General features: G+C 44.0%; 1 protein-coding gene across 3 annotated transcripts in view; it reads right to left on the bottom strand.

The window, feature by feature from the left end:
- The window catches only part of LOC117872756 (adenylate cyclase type 2), a 156,909-nt gene extending 148,824 nt beyond the window's left edge, over positions 1–8,085 (bottom strand). For all 3 annotated transcript variants that reach the window (XR_004644594.1, XM_034761513.1, XM_034761514.1), the window contains exons 1-2: positions 7,941–8,085; positions 5,940–6,051 (exon numbers count right to left, since the gene is read on the bottom strand). Coding sequence is in view for 2 of the 3 variants with exons in the window: in XM_034761513.1 (XP_034617404.1) it covers positions 5,940–6,051; positions 7,941–8,050 (222 nt within the window). In the remaining variant the exon portion in view is untranslated. The remainder of the gene's footprint in view (positions 1–5,939; positions 6,052–7,940) is intronic.
- Between the last annotated feature and the right edge of the window lie 11,506 nt (positions 8,086–19,591).

The following is a 19,591-nucleotide window of genomic DNA, read 5'->3' as shown; positions in this document are numbered from 1 at the left end:
GGATAGATGTGAATAAGAGAAAAGTTATTTACTTTTTCTCATAATATAAGAACTAGGGATCACCAAATGAAATTAATGGGCAGCAGGTTTAAAACAAATATAAGGAAGTTCTTCACACAGCGCACAGTCAACCTGTGGAACTCCTTGGCTGAGGAGGTTGTGAAGGCTAGGATTATAACAGGGTTTAAAAGAGAACTAGATACATTCATGGAAGTTAAGTCCATTAATGGTTTTTAGCCAGTATGGGTAAGGAATGGTGTCCCTAGACTCTGTTTGTCAGAGGGTGGAGATGGATGGCAGGAGAGAGATCACTTGATCATTGCCTGTTAGGTTCACTCCCTCTGGAGCATCTGGCATTGGCCACTGTCGCAGACAGGATGCTGGGCTGGATGGACCCTTGGTCTGACCCAGTATAGCTATTCTTATGTTCTTATGATTTTGCTCTCTTCGGAAGCATCTGAATTCCTTCCCCGAGCAAAGAGGATAAAAACAGTGAGCAGATCTGTGGAACCTCATGACATGATTTAGCATCTCATTCTTACATAGGAGGCACTATTAGATCCTGATAGCTCTTCACTTCATATTATTGCTGCTTGTGCACCCTCTCCCCGATCACTGGAACCTCTCACCCACAGCTCCAGGCCCTCCCATCTACAAGCTGGCCTAAAACTGAGGTTTTTGTAACTAAGTGTTTGGTATCTGAGTTAGGACATGTGTATGTGTATTGCCGTAGTGCGTAGTGGCCAAAGCCTGGATTCGGGCCCTGCTATGCTAGGTGCTGTGCAAACACACAAAAGAATGATCCTCTACTCTACACCACTGGAAGCTAGTCTTTGTGTAAGGGGGATTCATTCAGTGTGGGTATTTGGAAGTAAGGTTGGCTTGCAGTGTTTTGTACTATTAGTTAATTTACAATAGTTATTTAATCATATTTTTCAGTTTCCTACTTTCAGTTTTTTACTCCTTGTTAATTTAAATAAAGCTGTTTTGGGAGGACTGTCAACATTCTATTTTTATTGTCCACTTGCGTGTGCTTTAGTGGGTCCTTAGATTGTAAGAATGGCTTATTCACCTTGTAGTAACCCAAGTCTTTTAAAATATGTTTTCACTATGAGTAATGCACTTCAAGTTGCACATGTGCTCCATAAACTGAGCACCAGATAATTTTTCTTTAGCAGCAGCTATGCAGTCTGTGTAAGCGCCCTCCTCTCTTCTCATGCTCTGCACCAGGGGAATAAAGAGGAGTGCCAGACTGCCACAATCTTAGCTCCGTCTCTAACACTAGCTCCCAGTATGGTTGCCAAACCGAACACTCTTGCCCTGACCCCTGTCTCACCCCTTCCCCAAGGCCGCTCTCTTCTCTGAGGCTCCGTCCCCACTCACTCCATCCCCCTCCCTCTGTCGCTCACTCTCCCCCACCATCACGCACTCACTCACTCATTTTCACCAGGCTGGGGCAGGGGGTTGGAGTGCGGGAGAGGGTGACGGCTTTGGCTGGGGATATGGGGTCTGGGGTGGGGCCAGAAATGAGGGGTTCAGGGTGCAGGAGGGGGCTCAGAGATGGGGTAGGGGGTTGTGGTACAGGGTGCAGGCTCCGGGAGGGAGTTTTGGTGCAGGAGGGGACTCAGGGATGGGACGGGGTTGGGGGGTTGGAGGAGGTTCAGGATGAGGGTGGCGCTTACCTCGGGTGGCTCCCTGGAAGCAGCAACATGTCCATGACAGGTATTTTCATGTTCATGACATGTATTTGTATTTGACATTACAATACATGTCACCGTATCCCCACTGATTTTCATTTAATGAAAATGGATGGGGATACAGTGTACTACGCAGGATCCAAGACAGTGAGAGAAAACAGGGTTTCATTTATATTATCCAAAGAGACATCAAAATGTATGCTTGGATATAATTCAATCAGAGACAGAATCATTAAAATTTGCCTTCAAACAAAGTGAGTTAATGTGCTGACTGTACATGTTTAGCCCCTATGATAGCACTTACTGCTGATGTGATCAATGACTTCTCATTGAATGAAGTGACACTCATTAAAATCCCAAGCAAAGACATCACCCTCTTAACTGGAGATCTGAACAGAAAAGTAAGAGTGGAAAGCTCTCATAAAGAAGTAATGGGAAACCATGGTCTTGGTTTATAAAATGGGAGAAAAAGGCATTTACTTGAATTTTGCTGCTTTTATCATCTGGTCATTACAAACAACATCTTCACCCAACATTCTATATGTTTCTATACTTGGAGGTCACCCAATTGCATGATAAAGAACCAAATAACAATACATTAAATGATATAATAAAATAATGATAAAGGGATGCTGGGGATTGAGCAGCCAATGGACAAATACTTTCCCGAGTGCAGACTGCAGGTCAGACCATCAACCATTAGCTTCAAAAATAAAGTTAAAACTTAAAAAGGTAAGATGTTCAGCATGACCACTGCATCTGGACTTGTCCAGAATGAACAAAAATTCCATGACTTCTGTCGAGAATGGGTTTGAGGCACTGTGAAAGGTGAAAGAAGAGAAAAATCCAAATGAACTTTGGTATAAAATGAAAACTATCACGCTCAATGCTGCCAAAGTAGATTAATTTAATTATCTGGAATCATCCATATCCAACCAACGAGGCTGCTCCAAGGAAATCTGGAAAAAAAAATAGGGATGGCTTGCTCAGCCATAGACTCTCTGTCGAAAGGGTGGAAAACCTGTAGCATCTTGAAATGTATGAAGGTTTGACTTGTGGAAAGCTTCATTTTTTCCACAGCAATATACATATGTAAAATCCTTGGAAACTAATGTTGCTGACAAGAGGAAAATTTAAATTTCTAAAATGTGGTGCTGTCAAAGACTTCTGTATTATCTCCTGGATGGAAAAGATGAATGCTTAAGTTAGAAATATTATTGGAGAGAAGCGGACTTACTCTTGGAAATCTACAGGTGCAAACTTATGTAGTTTGGGCACATCAGGGGTAGAGATGGAAATAATCTCAAGAAAGTTATCATAGAAGGAATAGTAGCAGGTCATCATAATAGGAGATCACCAACAAGGAGATGGTAAATGGAGTGTGGCAGATCACTGGGAGGTCAGCTGCTGAGTGTGTGAAGTTAGCAATGAATCAAGAATGCTTCAAAAATTTCTGTTATGTCTCCAGTATTCAGACATGAATAAACAGACTTTACATTATATTTACAGCAACAGGATAATGGAGAACAGGGTCATCATTATGAACTTTAGGTGGCAGATGCACTTGTTCAGTTCTCTCAAGTCCAGAATTGGTCTTTATCCCCATGTCTTCACATGGATGAGAAATTACCTCAAATAGAACTGTATCAGAGGGGTAGCTGTGTTAGTCTGAATCTGTAAAAAGCAACAGAGGGTCCTGTGGCACCTTTAAGACTAACAGAAGTATTGGGAGCATAAGCTTTCGTGGGTAAGAACCTCACTTCTTCAGATGCAAGTAATGGAAATTTCCAGAGGCAGGTATAAATCAGTATGGAGATAACGAGGTTAGTTCAATCAGGGAGGGTGAGATGCTCTGCTAGCAGTTGAGGTGTGAACACCAAGGGAGGAGAAACTGCTTCTGTAGTTGGATAGCCATTCACAGTCTTTGTTTAATCCTGATCTGATGGTGTCAAATTTGCAAATGAACTGGAGCTCAGCAGTTTCTCTTTGGAATCTGGTCCTGAAGTTTTTTTGCTGTAAGATGGCTACCTTTACATCTGCTATTGTGTGGCCAGGGAGGTTGAAGTGTTCTCCTACAGGTTTTTGTATATTGCCATTCCTGATATCTGACTTGTGTCCATTTATCTTCTTGCGTAGTGACTGTCCAGTTTGGCCAATGTACATAGCAGAGGGGCATTGCTGGCACATGATGGCATATATAACATTGGTGGACGTGCAGGTGAATGAGCCGGTGATGTTGTAGCTGATCTGGTTAGATCCTGTGATGGTGTTGCTGGTGTAGATATGTGGTCAGAGTTGACATCGAGGTTTGTTGCATGGGTTGGTTCCTGAGTTAGAATTGTTATGCTGTGGTGCGTGGTTGCTGGTGAGAATATGCCAGGTTGGCAGGTTGTCTGTGGGCGAGGACTGGCCTGCCTCCCAAGGTCTGTGAAAGTGAGGGATCATTGTCCAGGATGGGTTGTAGATCACTGATGATGCGTTGGAGAGGTTTAAGCTGAAGACTGTAGGTGATGGCCAGTGGAGTTCTGTTGGTGTCTTTTTCGGCCTGTCTTGTAGCAGGAGGCTTCTGGGTACACGTCTGGCTCTGTTGATTTGTTTCTTTATTTCCTTGTGTGGGTATCGTAGTTTTGAGAATGCTTGGTGAAGATCTTGTAGATGTTGGTCTCTGTCTGAGGGGTTGGAGCAGATGCGGTTGTACCTCAGCGCTGGGCTGTAGACGATGGATCGTGTGGTGTGTCTGGGGTGGAAGCTGGAGGCATGAAGGTAGGCGTAGAGGTCGGTGGGTTTTCGGTATAGAATGGTGTTAACGTGGCCATCGCTTATTTGTACTGTGGTGTCTAGGAAGTGGACTTCCCATGTAGATTGGTCCAGGCTGAGGTTGATGGTGGGGTGGAAGCTGTTGAAATCATGGTGGAATTCTTCTAGGGTCTCCTTCCCATGGGTCCAGATGATGAAGATGTCATCAATGTAGCACAGGTAGAGAAGGGGCATGAGTGGACGAGAGCTGAGGAAGCGTTCCAGGTCAGCCATAAAAATGTTGGCATATTGTGGGGCCATGTGGGTGCCCATAGCGGTGCCACTGAACTCCTTTCTGTAGAAGACACTAGTTCTATTGCCCTCCACTCAAGGATCAAGTCTGCCTCCTGCAGAAGAATGCTCTCATGAGAGGGGTCCCCAAAAGAGAAGGGAGAAGGAGGTGGGGGGCTGTAGAGGGAAGAGAACTGGATGGTGTACCTGAGAATATGACCTCTTGTACCCATCTGTTGGGCATGATTTCTGTCTAGGCAGATAGGTAGTTGGAAAGTAAGCCTTTAAAGGTAGGGAAAAAAACAGAGGATTTGTGCAGCTTCAGAGGGAGAGTTGGTGTGCAGCTATCAAAGTTCCAATTAAAACAACTTCCACCTCTTTTTAGAGGGCTTGGATGGGGAACTTCCCTCTTGTCCTTATGGGATCACTCATATCTCCCTTCTCCATTTCTGCCCTATCTTTGCTCTTCAATCTCTCATAGTCAGAGATGGGAGTGGAGAGCACAGAGATCTTAGAGCAGCACAGGACAGTAGAAGCATTCCTACCTTCTTCAGGCTGACTCAGAGGTGGGTCTCCTCAGTCATGGGTTACACCCACCTTCATGCCCTACTCTATGAGGAAGTTTTGGAGCTGAAACTCCTTAGGCGGCTTAGTTTTACTTGGGAACAACCTGCAGATACTACAGCGGAAAGGAACCGTACCCCTGTTAAACTAATTCCTAACTAACTATACTAAAAACTAACTAAGAAACTATAAAGACTATAAACACTTATAAACTCTTTATGAATAGAAGTCAGCACATAGACTGAAGCTGCATCCTAGTCCATGAGGGGTAATGAGGAACTAAGATGGTGGTGGTCCAGCAGCCTAATTTATTCCCTCATTACAAAGCATAAGGAAAGCGGGGACGCCTGTGCAAACCACACGGCCACTGCTAAAGAAAAACTGTCCAGTGCATGGAGCACATGCACAAACTGACGTGCACTACACAATCACTCAAAGAAGAAACATTGTTCTCATTAGTGCAAGAGGATTTATCCTCCTGGAGAATCTCCACATGGTTTCAGTAAGCTCTCCTGCTTAAAGCCTGAGCATTGCTGCCCAGAAGACTGTGCCCTTGCCAAGAGGAAAGTGTAGAGTTCCCATGAGGAAAGCATTGCACAGTAATAATAAACAGCTGTAGCAGAAATGAGAAAAGCCCTAGCAGATAATTACCTTTGCAATTTGATCAAACTTGCCAAAGAGCTCGTTAAGCATGTGCACCAGTTCTCCAGGTGAGCAGTCACTAGCCAGCCGAGTGAATCCTACAATATCAGCATACAAAATACTACAAAGGAAAGGAAAACACTCTTGATTATCAGTTTCCTTAGCTTTAGAATAAAAAAGTATTTACCCCTAAGCAAAATCCAAAAATAAGTGCTCGGCACATTGCAGAATCAGGCCCATATGCATAAATCAAGGTGTTGCTCACAGCTATTTATTCACAACTCCTTAAAAATCTTTTTTCAACTTTGTGTGACAAGGCAGTGACATGCCATTGCACTGAGACATAATCACACATTCTTCACAGAATTATTCCTTAGTTCATACTATGCTTCTTTCATGGGCACACTTTGTTGTGTCTAATTAGAGGATCCAGATCTTTCCAGCAGCAGGTTTGGAAATAATTATTAAAACTTTAATTTCAAATATATTTCAGGTTTCTCATTATATAATCTGTAAAACTACTATAATGAACAAAAAAGGGTCATTTTCTCTGAAGTTAGCTGGGTAGATTTATGTTAACTCAGAGATTTGAATTTTTACAAGGTTAACTCAGCTCTTCCTCCTTTTGAGTTATGACATCTGACGAAGTGGGTATTCACCCACGAAAGCTCATGCTCCAATACGTCTGTTAGTCTATAAGGTGCCACAGGACCCTTTGCTGCTTTTACAGATCCAGACTAAGGCTAGGTCTACACTACCCGCCTGAATCGGCGGGTAGAAATCGACCTCTCGGGGATCGATTTATCGCGTCCCGTCGGGACGCAACAATCGATCCCCAAATCGGCGCTCTTACTCCACCGCGGAGGTGGGAGTAAGCGCCGCCGACAGAAAGCCGCAGAAGTCGATTTTGCCGCCGTCCTCACTGCGGGGTAAGTCGGCTGCGATACGTCGAATTCAGCTACGCTATTCACGTAGCTGAATTTGCGTATCTTAAATCGACTCCCCCCTGTAGTGTAGATGTGCCCTAACACGGCTACCCCTCTGATACTTGACTTTTGTATTAGCTCTTAAAAACTGAGGACCTACAGGATGGTTAAAGAGAAAGGATATTTCAGAGTAATGTTGATAGATACCTATTACTTTATATAAATCCAATTGATTTCATGCTTATTGAATGCTATAGGTTTTAGATATGTATCAAGTGTTTATGACCTATTTCTTATAAGCAATCCAGGATAAAAAACACAGACATTATCTAATCTTATCTAACACTTTCCGCAAATTGCTAAGAAGATGAGAATATCATATAAATTAACATTGTCACAAATAGAAGTCTAAAGTCAGGCTCCAAAATTCACATTCGGGTATCTAAATAAGTGACCTGATTTCTTTTATTCACCCAGTTCTTTGTGTTATTATTTTCTATCTCCAGAAATAGGAGCCATAGTACAATCCCTTTAATTTGACACAAGGGTTATGAGACAACTTCCCTGCCCATAAATTCTAGAAATGCTGAGTTTGATAAATCATCAGATTTTGCAGCAGAATCTATAAATATGTCCTCAAGCACTCAGTCTATGTTAAAGCCATTTCTATTTATGCTTTGCTAAAAGCCTTAATTGAATTGTGTTCTAACTGACATAACTGGAAATTCAGAGTAACTTCACACAGACTTTGGCCTTTCAACTTGAAAGACTACAGATTAGGAAACTTTACAAAGACATCAAGATTAATGAGGAAAGCCCATTCTAATGTAAATCAGAGGATGACTTCTATAAAGTTATCTGAGTTGGTTCCAAAAATAGCTATGCTTGGCTGCAACAAGGAATCTGTTGTTAAGCGTTTGATCAAATTTGATCAAATACAAATTTGATCAAATACAATATTTTTGTACCAAAACTTAAGTGGTTAAAAAGCATGGTAAAACCACCTTCCATCCACACTCTATCCCTCCCCCCGCCAAAAAATGCTTTGCTGACTTGGTTTATAGATGGTAGTAAAGTACAATACCTCACATTGGTGTGCCTCTTGACATATAAATTGTGAAAGTTGTTTGTATTTTCCAGCTGGCCTGCTCTGGGGCCTTGTAACCTCTGAATAATCTCAGCTTTCATTTCCATGGCAATGTGAGCAGGCAGTAAAGAAAGTAGAAGACGTTCCTGGAGTTAAAAAAATTGTTTTTAAAAGGTCCAGTATTTTTATATACAAAATTGGAACAGTGTGAAAAGCAAAACTCAGTTACACGTTCACTACTGCAAATAAGCTTTGAATAACTATGTGAAGTGTGTATGCTTGTTTAGGATGGGCTACAAAGGTTATTAGCCACTTGAAATACCTGATGGAGGAACATACACATATATCCAAATAATATCAAAATTATTAAAGACTTAGGGTCAATCAGAATAATTATTAACCAAATGTGAAGAGCATTACACTTCCAGTGATTTATTTAATATCTAGATGGATTATAGGATATCCAGAGACAATGGCCATAGGATATATAGACTGAACAAAGAAAAGAAAAAGGAAACAGCTTTGGAATGACAATTTAGCAACGAGGGCTTTAGTCAAATGCAATGCTGTTGCCGAACACTTCCCATTATAAGACCCTGTTTTCAATTGCTTATAATTTTGCCAAAACTTTAACCATTTGGGCTGAAATTTTGCATGACAGTTGTCTGCCTTAGGTTGATTTTTTGTTGGGGGAGGGGGGAGGGTTAGGGGGAAGTGATTTCAGCCAAAATGGTTTGGCTGTTTCCAAGACCAAGTTTAGAGAAAAATACATTGTTTTCTCCCTGTTTAAAAAAAAAAAATGTTGTGACCTCTATATTTTGGAGCAGGGGCATGAAATTTGTCAAGTACAGTAACTCCTTACTTAATGTTGTAGTTATGTTCCTGAAAAATGTGACTTTAAGTGAAACAGTGTTAAGCGAATCCAATTTCCCCATAAGAATTAATGTAAATGAGGGGGTTAGGTTCCAGGGAAATTTTTTTCACCAGACAAAAGACTATGTTATATATATATATATATATATACACACACACACACACACACACACACACAGTATAAGTTTTAAACAAACAATTTAATACTGGTACACAGTGATGGTGATTGTGCAGCTTAATTGAGGTGGAGGAGTCAGAGGGTGGAATATTTCCAGGGAATGTCTTACAGTTAAATGATGAACTAGCAATTGGCTGAGCCCTCAAGGGTTAACTCTCACACTCTACTGTACAAGGCAGCAGGAAAGGAGGGAGGGCAGAGACAGAGACACATACACTGTGTGTGTGTGAGAGAGAGAGAGGTGTGCATTTCCCCTTTAAGTATGAAGAGTGGGGTCAGAAGTACACTGCCTTGATCATTAGATCAGCAAGCTGAGACCGGATCACAGCTGCAGCTGCTGCTGCCTGGAAGCTCCCTCTGTCGTGTGTGTCCCCTGCTCTATGGAAGATGGGGTAAGTGGGGTACAGGAGCAGAGGGGAGGGGGACACCCTGACATTAGCCTCCTCCTCCCCCCCCCACAGCAAGCAGGAATTTCAGGGAGCAGCTCCAAGACAGAGGGAAGGAGCAGCACATGACAGTGAGGGGGAGAGACAGCTGCAATTGCTAGCCTGCTGGGCAGCTGCTGCACATGGAACTTAGGGGAGCAGGGAGTTGAAAGGGGGGCTGTCGGTCCACCCTGGTTCCAACCACCCACCAGCTAGCTTCACCGGGCTGCTCTTCCTGCAAGCAGTGGACAAAGCAGGCGGCTGCCAAACAACGTTAGAAGGGAGCATTGCACAACTTTAAATGAGCATGTTCCCTAACTGATTGGCAACGTAACAATGAAACAACGTTAACCGGGATGACTTTAAGTGAGGAGTTACTGTAGGTGACCTACATTATCAGAGATGTGACTTTTGCTGTCCTCATGAAAATCCACCTCAAATTAGGCCAAATTATAAGCCTTTGAAAAATTGCAATTCACACATACTCAGTAGAGACTAGCTAGGACTTTGCAGCTAAATTTTCTGACAATTCCCTCCAAACTGAGCATGCTGGAGCCTGGGACTGAGCAGGATTTTCAATGCAATTTACTCTTGAGGGAATTCTGTGCAAAAACTTAAACATTCTGCAACAAAAAAATTAAAAATTCTGCACAAAATATTTTCAAATTCTGCATATTTTATTTGTCAAAATAGCACAATATAATCACAGCAGTTTCAATTATTTTTGGTCATTTATTTCAAAACACCTGTCAGCAAGTATGTCTGTAACAATACAGACAACAAAACAAGATTCAGGAAATGTTTTTTGATAAATAGATTCCTTACCGAGGCATATTAATACAGAACTCTGAGTAATAATTCCTTTAAATTACAATACAGAATCCTATTTCCCACGCCCCTCAGAAGCAGTGCAAAGGCTTGGGGGGACTTAGGGATAATGAAGGAGCTGAGGGAGAGGAAAGTAATTGCTGGGAAGGAGCCTTGGTGTGAACTTGGTGGGTTGTTAGATAAGGTTGGGAAAATTATGGAACAGGTTTTTTTGGGGGGCGGGGGGTCAGGAAGGGATTGTTAGGAAGCTTCCCATGTGCAGACCCTGGCTGACCCCTAGCCTCTCCCATTCAGTCAGGCACATCTTCCCCTTTCCCTATGTGTCCCTGCACTCCCTGTCCACAGGTGTCCCTCCACCCCCACTCAGAAACCCACTCCCACCATCCCCATGTGTCCTTGCACCCCTCCATCCCCATGTGTCTCTGTGCCCCCACTCAGTTACCCCCTGTCCCAATGTAGCCCTGCACCTCTCTCCCCTCTGGGGCTCTGCGCCTCCACTCCCATTCAGCCCCTGCCCCAGTCTGTCCTCCCCCACTAACCCTTATGAGCCCCTGTATGACCCCCACAGCAGCCCCACGCTGTCTTTCTCCCCATAGCTCCTGTCTCCTGACCTAGCCCGACAGGTGCTGTGAAGAAAGCAGGCTCTTTCTTTTCCCTAGCTGGCTGGGAGCTGCTGCTCTGTTCTATCGCCACATCGCCCTTGGTGGGCAAAAGGCAGAACTGCAACAACTTTCCAGCAGAAGGTTTTTTCTGTGCAAAAAAATTAAAAATATGCATGTCTCATTAATTATGCATGCACACAGTGGCACAGAATTCCCTCAGGAGTAGCAATTGCAGTGCTGGGATCCTACAGGCTAGGGCAGGTTCAGGTCTGGGCATTGGAACTAAAAACAAGGATAGTATCTCTCCTGTGCTCTCGATGCTCCCCCTCACAGTACCCAGACATTGTAGAGGAGAGAAACTGGTATGGGGAGCTGTTGTGGGGGGGGGGAATGCTGAGACTGGCTGGGCAAGGAGTCTTGGATTGGGAGCAAGGGAGGGAAATGGGGGAAAACTGAGATCAAACAAAGAATTGGGGTGGGGGGCAGACTGAGACTGGCTGGGCAAGAGGTGGGGTAGCAGGTGGGAGGGGGAAGGGAGACAGCCCTGACCAGGATTCAGGGTGCTAAATATCAACACTAGGAAATATGGATACCTCCGGCACATCTGCAACTCTTTACATTAATCATGATTTTTTCTTTAAAAATGTACTTCTCTGTGATCATCTTTGTGTGACAATATAATGGTTCACAGTAGCAGACATGCATTGATGAAACAGAAAAACCTTCACATAGTTTGCCTTTCTACTCAGAGTAGACAACTGTGAAGGGAAGTGCTCATGAAATTGAATCACCATGAGACTAATCCTGCACCTACTGACATCAACAGAAAACTCCCACTGATTTCAATGGGTGCAGACTCAGGTTCTATATTAATTTGCACCAAAACTGATCACTTTGTTTTTGGAATAAATCAGTTTTTCTTTTGAGGTATGTAATTTTTATCATATTCTTTTGTTGCTGTTAGTTTTGATGTACATACTGCTACATAGCAGATGCATAGCAGGCAGTGTCATGAGGAAAATGTCATAAGCAAAGGTATATCTGTCACTTGTTTTACTTAATACTTGCATGTTTTATTCAGAGATATGCTCATCCCTGTAGGCCCCAAATTTGACACTTTCTAACAAGAAGGTGGTCTAGAACATGCAGTGAGAATATAAATGTAAAAGGTTTTCATTAAAATGTGAATGCGGTTGTATATCTCTGGATGAAAGATAAAGTGGTGTTAAAGGCAGAAATTTGCAAGTACGTCCCCAAATCATCAACAGTTTCAGTTTTCATACTGCAGAATTGGAAAATGTCCTTCATTTTCTTGGTTGAGATATTTTGACAACTACAGAGAATGTCCATAAAAACAAATGGGCATTAAGTACACCATGTGAGCTTACACTTACTGCCTTCTATTTTCAGAATAGTTAGTGGCTGCATATGCTGTGACTTAAGGTACAGGTAAGAAACAATTAATTACTAGCACTATATTACTAATGAATGACTGGTAATATTAGATGAGGTGATGATATGCTTGTGTCCTACTTTTTGCTAGACATTTCTAAGCAAAGATTCCAATTATTGCAGACTCATTTGCTAGCTTCCCTACATTGCTTTGGACCTATTTTAAAATATGGTTTATTTAGATGTTTTTGAAGAATGAAACTATATGCAAAGGTGCAAGCAATCTGATGTAAAGATGCAAATATGCCTACGCAACAGACAAAGCAATGTTTGTTTTAAATTCCCTTGAAAAGAGCACCTATGTATATAGCATGATTCTGGTCACATGGTGACGCTCTCATCTATTGCGGGTGTATGTTGTGTCACTTGCTCTTGTGCCAAGGCTCCACCTGAACCATATAATGGAAAAGGCATCAATAGATACAGAAACAAGCATACGACTAGAGAAAAGAGAAGGAAAAGGCATTGAGAAAGGAGTACATAAAGTTTTGAGTTTGTGAGACAGAAAAAAAACAGCCATGAACATGAGTGTAACCCCTTTGGGGTTTAGAGAGCATGGCCCCTTTAAATCTTTTTCCTAAGGGGGAGGGGAAGAGTAAGAAAAAAGGAGGGAAACGCCAGGGGGCAGCGCTGGACCTCTGAGGAGAGGGAGAGCAGCCTGCAGGTGCTGGAAAAGTGAAGCAGCAGAGAACCTGCCTGAGGCCTGAGAAGGACAGGGCCAATCGGGGACACCTCAGGACAGGAGCCAGGAGGAGCACTGTGCCAGGGAGGAATCGCCCGAGAAGGACAGGCCGGAGCTGGACCCAGTATCACGGCTGCCCAGAGCTGCATGGGGCTGTGCATTGGGAACAAGGAGGGGGACTGTGCATTGGGAACAAGGAGGGAGGCTGTAGCTAGTTAAGTGGGGAGGTGGTCGCTCTGTTTGGCTTTGCAGAGAGCAGCAGAAGAGGGCAGCGGAGGGGTTTGTTGGGGGAAAGTTCACTGGCGCCAAAGATGACCAGGAGCACCCAAGACTCACCACTAGACTGGAACTTTGCTCAGGACTCCTGAACTCTGTGTGCAGACACATTGCTCTGAGTCTGCCCTTCCAGACTGTGCTACCACTGGGACCATGGGGCCTTGGCTTGGATGCAACCCTGTTTTACCCTCCCTTATATTTCCCCTTGTTGTTTTTCTCCTCTCATCCTTCTGTAAATAAATATTTCCCTTGTTATATCCATTGTACTTTTCCTGTGGGTGTGTGTGTTCACTCTGGGGAGTTTGGAACAGGTGGCTCTGGGGTGGAAGGGATTTCTAAAGTTACACTTGGTGGCCCGTACGGGGACTTTGCAGTACACACACACACACACACCCCTACGTTGTGCACCCTGAGCTCTTCTTCACAGAGCAAAGAAACTCCTGAGTGACTTTCAACTCAGTTTAAAAAAAAATGGAGAGGATTATTAGAAGACCTGTGCCGAGGGGCACGAATCCCAGTAACCAAAGCTGTGCTGGTGGCGAGGTTCCCAGAAGAGATGGAACCAAATGAAATTGAGGAGAGCCTAGATGCAGCTGAAATACTGGGGAGGGTAAAGGTCCACACCCGTATTTACAACCGCAAAGTGAAGGGCATAGTAGCACTATGTACTCGCTCCAAGGAAGCAGATCTTGATAAAGTGCCCAAAGAGGTGCAAGTAGAAGGTATTCCCTGGAGAATTCTGGGGGCAGAGCAGTCCCCTCCTAGTGTGCCTGTGGATTCTTTAGCGCATAAATTGCAAGCTCTGATGGTGGATGAGAAGTGGGCAAGAGAAGAATTAACTTTGGCATTAGGAGGGGCTCCAACACCTGCAGCACCCAGCCTGGTGGGATGGGCCAAAGAGCTGGGAAACGCTCTCAAAGATGCATTGAGGCCGATATATGAAAATGCTCCATACAAGCAGTTAAGTTCATTCTCAGGGGTGTCACCTGTACCCCAGGGGAAGATGATTACGAGGCCTGGAGGGATTTTACGGGGCCACTTTTCCAAGAGTGGGAATGCTCTGATGCTGAGAAGCGGAAATGTGTGCTTGAGAATCTCAAGGGGACCTGCCATGTGAATTATCCGAGTCCTGAAAGACTCACAACCAGCTGCCATAGTGCAAGACTATTTAATTGCTCTTGAGCGTGTCTATGGTACTACTGATAGCAGTGAAGACCTGTATTATTGTTTCCACCATACCTATCAGGAGCCCCACGAACGATTGTCAGATTTCATCAGGAGACTAGAGGATATGCTACAGCAGGTAGTGCGGAAGGAGGGCATCCCCACCCAGCGGATTGATTCCGCTAGGTTGGACGAAATCCTTCGGGGCACCTGACAAGATGGGTTGATATTGTGGCGACTGCAGCTGAGGAAGCGGGCCCAAAACCCACCCCTATTCCACAAGCTCATTCGAGAGATACGTGAAGAGGAGGAGTGACTGTTGCAAGTGGATGCAGTGGTGCAGCTGAAGATGGCAGGGAGTCGCACCACCACAGTGCTTGGAGAGATGGAAGATGCCCCGTCAGTGGCAGCAGGACTGAGAGATTTGACCTGAGAAGTGGCCATGATGAAGGCTCAGGGACATACTGTGCCATCCTCAAGAGGGGAGAGTAGCAGGAGGGGTGATAGCCAGCGAGAAGGTTTCTGTTATAACTGTGGAAGAGATGGTCACTGTGCCTTGGACTGCTAAAACAAGACAGATCATGCAAGGGTATCTCAGAGATCGCAGCAGACCATTAGGAAGCTTCGGGGAAACACCAACAGGGCTTGGGGAAGGAGTAACCCAAGACCCTGAAATTCCAAGGCTCCCCAGAAAAAAACACAAATGGGGGTTACATGAGACCAGTAAGAGGAGAAGGAAATAGTAGAATTTCATCATGTTGTAACTCTCTCCTGCACCGTAGAGAAGAGGGGCAAGAGAGCACTCTTTCAGAGGGGAGGTGTGATATTGTAGACAAAACCCATATTTGACAACCTGCCATAAGGGTTAATGGCCTGGTCTGGAGAAAGAGGGTTCTGCATCATTCTGCAACATTTACCAGCAATATCAAACCTGGAGGGAAGGAAGCAGGCTTCAGAGGTGGTATGAGACAGATGACCTAGGGGGTGGGCTGAACAGCCCTGAGCTAGGAATACTAGGAGTAGCCAAGCATGGGAGGAAGCCTGGACTGGACTTGTTTGTTAATAAAAGTCAAATTCCAAGAAGGCGTTGATCCTGAACAAGGAACATGTTGTTTTAGAATAGCAAGAAAGTAATCTGATTGCAATAGGGACTGCTGGTAAGAGGGAGCAAATAAAGTGCCGGAGGAAGGGAGAAGCAAAGAAAGATAAAAAAAAAAAATCCATTAATAAGATACGTGCCAAATTTCTCTCAATCATAATGCTTGTCTGATATATTCCTTTCCTCCACCTTGTATGTTTTGTCTATTTAGAATATAAGCACTTTGGGGCATTGTTTTGGGCACTGTGGCAGGGCGATGACTCACTGGCACGGCGCCTCCTCCTGGTCATCCAGGGAATTAGCTCTTTCCAGCCTGGAGCGCCCTCTGCAGCCGGTGTCCCTCCTGGACCCTGGTGCCCTTTGCCCAGGGGTTCTGCCCACCGCAGCACCCCCTCACTCTGGATCTCCCCTCCCAGGGGAACCCCAACCCCCTATCCCCACCTTGCCTCAGTGGCTACTGCCAGTCTTCATCTAGCCCCCGCTCCTTGGGGCAGACTGTAGTCTGTAAACCACTCATCATCGGCAAAAGAGTTAGGACCTGCCGCCTTTGCCTATCTCTGGGCTGCGCCTCTGCAGCCCCAGTACCTATTTGTAGGCCTTTAACTAAGCCTGCAGCCTGGGGTTTTACTAGGCGGGAGCTCCCCAGTTCCCTCTGCCCTTCCCCAGCACTGCTCCACCCTAGGTACCCTTCTCAGCTCCCAGGCAGCCAGGTCCTTCTCTCTCTGAAGCTAGAGAGAGAGTGCCTTCCAGTCTCTGGCCCTCAGCCCTCTGATAGGGCCAGCCGTGGCCTGATTGGGGCATGGCCCCACTGTGGCTGCTTCCCCCAATCAGCCTAGCTTTTCCCCTGCCCCAGCCCTCTCCCAGGGCTGTTTTAAGCCCTTCAGGGCATGAGCGGGGTGACCACCCCGCTACAGGCACCTGATTAATAAAATGATTTTTTCTATGGGCATACCTACATACAGAAAATGTTAAGAAAATGAGAGGCTATTCACTGACAGTAGGAGAAAAATCTTACTTCAAAATACTGTAGAAAATAAAACAAAAAGAATGGCATACTATTGGTATGATTGAAAGCTAAAAAAAAATAAATATAGTTACTGAACTTTAATTGTTACTACAAAATAAAGGCCCAATCCTGCAAGAAGGTGAGTACCTCCTAATGGCAGATGCCCTGGAAGGTTGGATACATAACACTGGCTATAGGCTTTGAAATCTACTCCCAACCTTAGTACAAACTAATACAGGTCTGTTGATTTTCAGAGCATGCTACCACACTTATCATTGCACTTGGACTTCTTCTGGTGATGGTTGGGTCCATGTTGAGGGCCATTCAGCTTTGTTGATGGTTGCTGTGGGCTAGCTGATTAGTTTAGCTGGATTGTTTTTCTAAGTATGTCATTCCTCAGGATCTGTCAAAGGTGCTCACAGTAGTAGATGGGCACGTTTTGTATATTCAACATAAATTTTAAAAAGTATATGAAATATGCAAGCATGATTTTCAAGCTAGAAGCAGATAGCTTGAATGTTGGGGATGGTGTAGCTACAAGATTCTTTGTGACAAGACTGTTGATGTGCATGAGGCGGCTGCTATGGTTTGAAAACAGAAACTGATCGAGATATTTTCTGGCTATTATCCTGAAAACACAGACAATATAAAGGAAATAAGACTGTTTCCCTCTCATTTACCCATAAGTTCACTTACACAAGCAGCAGATAAAGCCAATAGTGACAAATTAGTCAAATCCCTCAAAAGATAACTTTGCTTTCCCATTTAATAACAGCTTATGTAACATTTATATCCTAAATATACCATTATGGGTATACAACAATGGGCTCATTTTTAATTTATTTTCATAAAAAATGAAATTTGCAAAGGCATCATGCTGTGTCTTACTGTTTACAGTACATGTTACAACATTCCCAGTCGGGTTGCTATCAATTGGTCAGAGAAAAAGTAAATTGTAGCTTCTGTCTGCAACAGAAAAAGCTACAATGTCTAAGGGATGCTGGCAAACTCAAAATTTTTAAAATTACATACTCCTCTGTGTTTAGTGAGATCTCTGACTGTTAAAAAGGAAACAGTTGAAAACACAACAATGCTTTCTAAACATATCACCCAGCTTGATGCTGTGGACTTAGCTGCCTGCAAACTGGAATGTAGTGAAGACCATGACAATTCAAAAAAATGTCATTTACTTTTTTTTTTTATTTGGTTCTGTAGAGAACACTGCTCGCTCCGATGATGATGGGAAATCTGCAATGCACCATTTGAGAGACTGACTGACTACATATTAGAAGGCATGCCAGCTGCAGACGATGTGACAGATGAAGATAGTCTGCCTGTTTTTAAGGCATTTGGAGGGGACTGGAAAGAAAAGGCATTTCTCAGAGCTACAATCCAATATGAAAATTCAGGGAAAATTCTAAATAAAGAAGATTAATCTGAAAGCCTATTCAGATTAAAAACTACAACGCAGCAATCAACATATTGGAGGACTTTGGGGATTTCTGTGCTAAAGAGAAAGAAAGAATGGTTACTTACCCTACAGAAACTAGTTCCTTGAGATACTATACTCAGTGTGGATCCCACTGTAGGTACGCGTGCATCTCATGGGTATGAGATTGGATTAAAAAAAAAAACAGTGTCTGTTGGGGCCATACATGTGCCATGTGCCTCTGCATGCTCCCATATGAGGGCATAAACAGTGGAGCAGTCATGTCACTTTCCCCTTTCCCTCCAGTTCTCTTGCAATTCAAAGAGACTGGCTCATGGCCCTGTGTTACCAAGGTCTCTAAAAAGAAGGGATAAAGAGTTGGTTGTGGGATCCATGCAAACAACATCTTGAAGAACCACAGTTTCTGTAGGATAAGTAACCATTCTCTTTCCTTCCAATATGTGTCTGTGTGGATCCCACCATAGGTGACTGACAAGCAGCATCTTCCCTGGACAACAGAGTGAGGAATTTTGGCTGTCATCAAACAGTAATTGAATTACTGCTCTCCTGAACTTTGCATCTAACCTTGCTGCCATGCCAAGGGCATAACATTAACACAAGTGAGTGGGTTACTATGTTGCAGCCTTGCCGATCTCAGAGACTGGAACATTACTAAAGCAGGGAGAAGATACTTCCTATGCCCTGGTGGAATGATACAGTCAGAGGGAGAGGATTGCCTGCCTTCTGATGTCAGGGATAGCAGTTGAAAAGTGTGATCCACTTAAAGATTTTCTGTGACAAGATAGCTTGACCTTTCAATGCACCGGTTATGGCCACAAAGAAGGGGAGGGACAGACTAAAAGGAGTGGTCTTGTTCAGTTAATAGAGCAAGGCTCTGGATAAATCCAAAGTATGCAGCTTCTTTTCTCTTGGTGTCAAATATGGCTTTGGGAAGAAGACTGGCAAGGTAATTGACTAGTTCAGGTGGAATTCTGAGGCCATATTAGGGATGAACTTGGGGTCTGATCTCAGCACCACCTTGTCCATATGGAAGGCATATAAGGCAATCTAGCCATCAGTGGCTTGAAAATGACTGACTCTCTGTGCTGAGGTAATAGACATCAGAAAAAAAAAATTGAGGGTCAGATGTTGTATTAAGCAATCTGACAGTGGTTCAATGTTGAGGTCCCAAATGGGAGTTGGATCTGTAACTGGACAATAAGTATGGAAGAGGAATTTTGATACAAGATAATCATAGATGATTAGGGTTGGAAGGGACCTCAGAAGGTCATTTAGTTCAACCCCCTGCTCAAAGCAGAACCAATCCCCAACTAGCCCCTCAAGGATTGAACTCACAACCCTGAGTTTAGCAGGCCAGCGCTCAAACCACTGAGCTATCCCTCTCCCAGTGTGTACAATCATACTGACAGGCTTATATTGCTGCATGGTGAACCTTGCGAGTTAAAAGCCGTCCTGCCTGTTTCATGTGCAGCATGTAATCAAGGGTCATCAGTATCAGTGCCTTTCCTGGGTCTGGGAGAGGAAATATTTTCCATTTTGAGGAATAAGTCTTTTTGGTCTCTATGAGAATTTCCTGAACCTGCACAGCGATGTTTGTCAGTAGTGCTCAGAGA

The sequence above is a fragment of the Trachemys scripta genome, chromosome 2, assembly GCF_013100865.1.
Source record: "Trachemys scripta elegans isolate TJP31775 chromosome 2, CAS_Tse_1.0, whole genome shotgun sequence".
NCBI lineage: Eukaryota > Metazoa > Chordata > Testudines > Emydidae > Trachemys > Trachemys scripta.
The sequence above is the reverse complement of the archived record's forward strand: the minus strand, read 5'-3'. Positions and strand labels throughout refer to the sequence as shown.